The sequence below is a fragment of the Crocuta crocuta genome, unplaced genomic scaffold, assembly GCF_008692635.1.
Source record: "Crocuta crocuta isolate KB4526 unplaced genomic scaffold, BGI_CrCroc_1.0 scaffold197, whole genome shotgun sequence".
NCBI classification, from domain to species: Eukaryota; Metazoa; Chordata; class Mammalia; order Carnivora; family Hyaenidae; genus Crocuta; species Crocuta crocuta.
The window spans coordinates 4,478,762-4,484,513 of record NW_027532002.1 but is presented as its reverse complement, the minus strand read 5'-3'; the positions used below and the strand labels follow the sequence as shown (position 1 = coordinate 4,484,513).

The window sequence follows — 5,752 nt, the reverse complement described above, 5'->3', positions numbered from 1 at the left end:
ATAGACAAACTATAAACTAGGGAAATTATCTGTAAAATACATGACTAAGAGCAAACTAACAATTCTTACAGATTAGTAAGAAAGACAGGCATCTCAATGGCAAAAGCCTCATAAGTAATTCACAAACTGGAAAGGAGTTCAAAATTAATAAACTTTAAACATACCAGTTTTTGCCTATCCCAGTGGCAAAGCAAGATGGTAGAACATAGCCAATGACCGTATGTAAAGAGTATCATGAAAAAAAAATACCATGAAAAACTGCTAGCCAAGTGTAGAATGGTACATACTGAGGAGCCTAAGTAACATCATTTTGAGATTAAGTCCTCCATTAAGAGCAACCTCGGGCTGCATGCAGCCCCAGTTCCAGGAAAAGCCTCAGATTGCTCAAGGCTGAAGCCACTCTCGGACCACCCTCAGATCAGCCAATCAAAAGAAGTTAAAAACATTCCTGTGGTTTGAGTCAGGGACTGAGGATTATAGTTACTTTGTACAAACTAGCTAATCACTCACCACTTGCCTAAAACCCCACATGGGCCCTTTGAACTCACCTTATAATTGGTCATTTTCAAAGGATTCTCAAAGGTCATGATTGGGTCCCGCCAAAAGTAACAAACACCTCACAGATACTGAATGGCCAAAACTGTTACCATGAGTGCTGTGCAATTATGATTGGTCCTTATGTGATGATTCTATACGTACAACGCGTGCACTGTAACACCCCTGTCCCTTACCCCATAAAAACTCTGGTCGCTATTGTTCAGGGCTTCACCCTGCTGCCACTGCGCCGGTTGACGGGTGAGCCCCTGCTAGAGCTTGTAATAAAGACCCTTATGTACTTGCATCGGGGTCGGCTCCGTGATGGTCTCTGGGTACTTGTGATTCAGGCACAATACTTTTTGCTGGAAACCTAACTATACTCTTTGAGCTCACATTACAAATTTCTTCTAAGAAAAATAAAAATGTAGGCGCACCTGGGTGGCTCAGTCAGTTGGGCCTCCCAACTTCAGCTCAGGTCACCATCTCACAGCTTCTGAGTTTGAGCCCTGTGTTAGGCTCTGTGCTGACAGCTCAGAACCTGGAGGCTGTTTTGGGTTTTGTGTCTCCCTCTCTCTGTCCCCACCTTGCGCCCCCGCCCCCCGCCAACTCACACTCTCTCTCTAAAAAATAATGATTAAAAATTTTTTAAAAAGAAAAATGTATCAAGATTTAGACTACTATGGCCGATAATAAAAACCAGCTAAATTAATGGTAAATCCTTTTAATGAAATACAATGCAAACATTATTGTTACTGAAATATGACATGGAAAGATGTGCACGATTTAAATTTTTTTTTGTCTTAAATGGGGCTACAAAACAGTATATTCAGGAGGAGTAAGTTTTTGTAAAAATAACGTGGAGAGTGTACTGAGAAAGTCTAAGAGGATATACAGCAAAGTGTAATGAATATTTTTCTTACCTCCATTCCTACAATGTGCATATATTACCTGTATATTTTTTTTATTATCAAAGTATAGCTGATATACAATGTTTTATTAGTTTCAGGTGTACAACATAGTGGTTCAACAATTCTATACTTTACACTATGCTCACCACTGTAAAGGACTACACCATCTGTCATCATGTTATTACAATATTATTGACAATATTCCCTACGCTGTTACTTTTCATCTCAGTAACTTAGTTGTTCTACAACTATAAGTTTGCTTGGGTTTTTTTGGGGGGCTGGGGGGTGGTTTTTGAGAGTGAGCACATGCACGAGGGGCAGAGAGAGGGAGCAAGAGAGAATCCCAAACAGGCTCCAGCCTACAAGAACAGAGCCTGAGAAAGAGCTTGAACTCATGAACTGTGAGATCATGACCTGAGCCTAAATAAACAGATGGACCCTTAACCGAATGAGCCACCCAGGCGCCCCAGCTTGCATGTTTTTAAAAGGAGTTAACAGAACTTAAGTTCAATAGAAAAATCCTCATTTCAAAGCACCAGAGTTTAAATTGAATTCTATAAGTAATCATTTCAGGTTTTTTAAACACAACTGCTCAAAATCAAAGTTTGTCATTTTGTTTGGAACAATTTTTGTTTGAGAATCTAACAGTCATGTACGTGAGGAAGAAAATGGACATAAAATAATAGGAAAGCAAGTGACAGAATAACTACAATTTTTGTTACACTGGCTATGGCAGTACAAAAAAATAAAATGACAATTAACTAAAAACATTTTTATTTTCATCTTCAAAGAACAAACTGTTCTTCTTTTTCCAAGATAATAATGATTAACTTACAAAAATGGGCATTTACAATGCATCTTCAAAACATTTCCCTTCAACGGGAAACTTAGCTTTACAGAATCCAAACATTAAAAGGTTAAAAAAAAAAATTTCTATTTTGTTGTCATTATAAAACTAAACAGAGTTAAATCAAGGAAATCCATTCATACTTCAGGTCCTTCTCCTCCAGGAACTAGCTGCATAGAAGGAAAAAGAGTTTAATAGTAACACCACCACCTGCACCATCTAAAAACCCCTCTTCCACAATCCAACCCACTTGCGCCTCTCCCTATACCTCCCTCACATTCCCATTTTCTCCTGGTCATCACTTCTGTTTACAGTTCCCAACATTATCAACTAATACTCCAAGTCTAACCAATGGTTCTTGGCAAACTAAAAGATTAAAAAGCCCAAACAAACTAATTTTTAAGCTAATGTCATCTTCAGCAGCTCAGCTTTAAAGCCTTGATCACGAGAGCATCTCCTTCCCAACTTAAGCGCCACTGGGATATGAACATCTCATCAAGCAAGGTAATCTGTAATCCTTGCCCCCCCAAAATGGGCTAACATCTAAATAAAACAGCTTTACTGTGTCTTACCATTGTTATATTATTTCCATTAAGCAAAATCTGATCTAATTTAGTGATCCTTCTTCCTTCTGGTGTGATTTCACTAAATGAAGAGATAAAATAGAGTCAGGATAAACAATGATAATCAAAGCCAACATTTCGACCCCTAAAAAGGCTATTCCTGAATATAAATGAGGAAATATGAGGTCAAGCAATTACATTCACAGTTTAAGAGGCAATGGTTATTCGACTGAATGATGTACATTCTTCCCCAAAGGCAACACAGTGAACTGACTGGCTTAAGATCCGCACTTACCAGGACTGACCTTCATAAAAGCTGAAACTTGGCAAAGAGAGCAAATATGAAATATTTACTAGCCTCACTTTCTTACTATTACTTACCACTAATCCCTATCCATTAAACTGATCTGTAACCAATCAGTTTTAAAAGCAGATACTAGTCATGACCTTTGTAACTAATATAAGGGAGCCAGCATTTACATTTTACGTTATACATAGTTAAATGCTTGTATTATCAGTACCTTGATTTGCCTGAGCCCAAAGATTCCTGGCAGTTTTTAATATCTTTTACTTTAAGGCTCTGTCTCCATTAACTTCCCAACAATTCACTAATAGTTACATTATGGTAATACTGTGTTCCAATTTTACTAACATCCAATTTTATCTGTAGATAAAATTTCAAGGTATTTCTAACAGGCAATGTTTTCTTATAAACCATTTAAAACTCATTAATACTAAAATTACTTTAAAGAAAGATTCCCCCCCCCCCCCAATTCTTTAATTTTTAACACTACTCACAACTCAGTGACATCCTCCAATACCATATCTGAAATTTGGTGTTAAGGAAATAAATGGACCAGGTTGAATTTACTCTGGCTGCTGCCTTTATTCAGTTTTAATTACGATGTTTAACACAATAGCTCAAATGCAAAACACATATAAGTGGTAGGAACTTTATCTGATACACACCTCATAAAACACTATCACATGTTCCTTGAGAATGTTATAATAATCAGTAAGAACTGACTGTTGATATTCTTACTTCTTAAATACTGAAGAAAAACCCATACCAACACCACCTTTTAAAAGGATATTGACAAAGTCATCAAATCCCAAAAGCGTGCCAACAATTTCTTTATCACTCTTCATCACAATGTGAATTCTTGATCCTATACATTTGTCCACAAGCTCTATATATTAAAAAAAAGAAGGGGAAGAGGAAAAAGACTATTTTACCCGTTCATTACTTTCAACAAATATTTAACTGTCTACTGATCCTTGTTACTTGCATACGGTGAAAGGAAAGAAACCAGGAAAGGTATTCATTCAAAAATTGTACATTTTATACTACGTATCTCTGATTGCATAATCAACAGAAAAAAATTTCTCTATTCACTACTTACCTCTCATTTGCTGAAATTTATCACAGTCGTAGTTTTATGTTATTGTAGGTTATTTGATTAACATATGAGCCTCCTCCCTCTCAGAGTCTAAGCCCCTCATTTTTGCATGACTATTTCCCCAATGGGCAATGTCCAGCATATACTAAGCATTTAAAATGAGTCTGTCGAATGAAGAAACGAAACTTTTAAATCACGGCCACCTCCGATAACTCAAATTAACTCTTCAGCTACAAAATATTGGAACAGAGAGGCACAGCTGTCTTTACCAGAGATTTCTTCTGGTCACTATGTCTGTGCTCTGAACGCACTTCAGGTTAGCTGATTTTGCCTTATATGGCATGAGGTTTACTCGTCCAGTTTTCTATCTCTTCCAGGGCTATGTGCTGTGTTATTTGAAGGCAACGGGTGTGATTTAAATTTGTCGAATAGTGCCCGGCCATTGCGTCTAGTGCACGGAGAGTCAGTAAAACTATTTACTGAAGAACAAAACTAGGTTCCAGATCCCCCTTTTAGACCCAGTCCAGACGCCGGTGCTTCTCTCAATAACTAGCCAGACTAACAACAGGGTCTAATCTGGGCGCTTGAATACCAAGCTGAGGAGTGGGTAGGCTATCCATGACTGCAGACGCGAACCCACAACAAAGAAAGCTGATGACGCATTCAGTAACTGTGGGCCTTTTTGAGTGACGGTTTGGCTGGGGAGTCACAAGTCCCCGCCTCAAGAACCCCCACCACGTTAAAAGGCATGAGCGGTCGTGGAAAGCAGAGATTTGGGAGCTTAGGAACCACCCCCCGGAAAAGTAAAGCAGTCCGACACACTGCCCTAACACTCGGCCAAGGGCTACTTCGGCTGCAGATCCTCGGCCCCGAACGATTAGCTTGAGCTCTCCGGGTCCCCCTCCCCACACGACCACGATTACCTAAAGGAAGCAGCTGCGACGGGTTAGTGGTAGCGTTAGCCGCCATGGCTACGCCGGAAGTGGCCTGCACGCTCCGACGTTCGGACGGCGAGTTTGAAAGAGCGCGCTTCCGCTCTCACCCCCATCCCGCGCAGCCCAAGCAGGCTCGACCAATCTGAGGCCGAACGTGTGATCCAGCCAGTCCAAGCGAGTCGCGACCAGTCAGGCCTTTCCCGGGTCCTGAGGTCTCGGGAAGTATTTCTGTCCAATCGACATGGTGTGGCCTCAGCAGATATCTGCATTCCCCAGGCTGTTTCCGACAGACGTTAAAGGTATTGCCTTGTGAATAAATTCCTCCTGAACCTGAAAGGTTTTGCAAAATAGGAAAACCTTTGAGTCGTCGTATTTTATCTTATGAAGTTGCATCTCAAGTCAGGATCTTTTTTCAAACCAAACCAATTCATTTTTCCCGCCACCAATTCACTGTGTTACAATTTTTGTAAAAACCATTTTCGAAAGAATGTACTGCTTTTAAAAGTCCAGTAAATTGAAATCCCACAACCAGCATTTATTTTTAACTTTTCTAGGGCGGATA

The 5,752-nt window shown here is 39.7% G+C and overlaps 1 protein-coding gene across 1 annotated transcript; it reads right to left on the bottom strand.

Annotated features, from left to right (window-relative positions):
• Nucleotides 1–1,291: 1,291 nt before the first annotated feature.
• On the bottom strand, nucleotides 1,292–5,283 carry LSM5 (LSM5 homolog, U6 small nuclear RNA and mRNA degradation associated). The gene is made up of 5 exons (XM_077775444.1): nucleotides 5,179–5,283; nucleotides 3,950–4,045; nucleotides 3,654–3,681; nucleotides 2,865–2,937; nucleotides 1,292–2,462 (listed from the first exon to the last, which is right to left on the bottom strand). Exons 1-5 carry the CDS (start codon nucleotides 5,222–5,224, stop codon nucleotides 2,430–2,432), a joined length of 276 nt encoding a protein of 91 aa, XP_077631570.1. The 5' UTR covers nucleotides 5,225–5,283; the 3' UTR covers nucleotides 1,292–2,429.
• Nucleotides 5,284–5,752: the final 469 nt, after the last annotated feature.

Bases quoted from the DNA above. Each gene is read 5' to 3' on its own strand.
- LSM5 (XM_077775444.1), bottom strand. From the start codon at position 5,224: ATGGCGGCTAACGCTACCACTAACCCGTCGCAGCTGCTTCCTTTAG. The intron at 3,682-3,949 runs ATATCCTTTTAA...ACCAAATTTCAG, and splicing joins GGGATTTGATGACTTTGTCA to ATATGGTATTGGAGGATGTC. The intron at 2,463-2,864 runs GTAAGACACAGT...CCTTCTATGCAG, and splicing joins ATGGAAATAATATAACAATG to CTAGTTCCTGGAGGAGAAGG.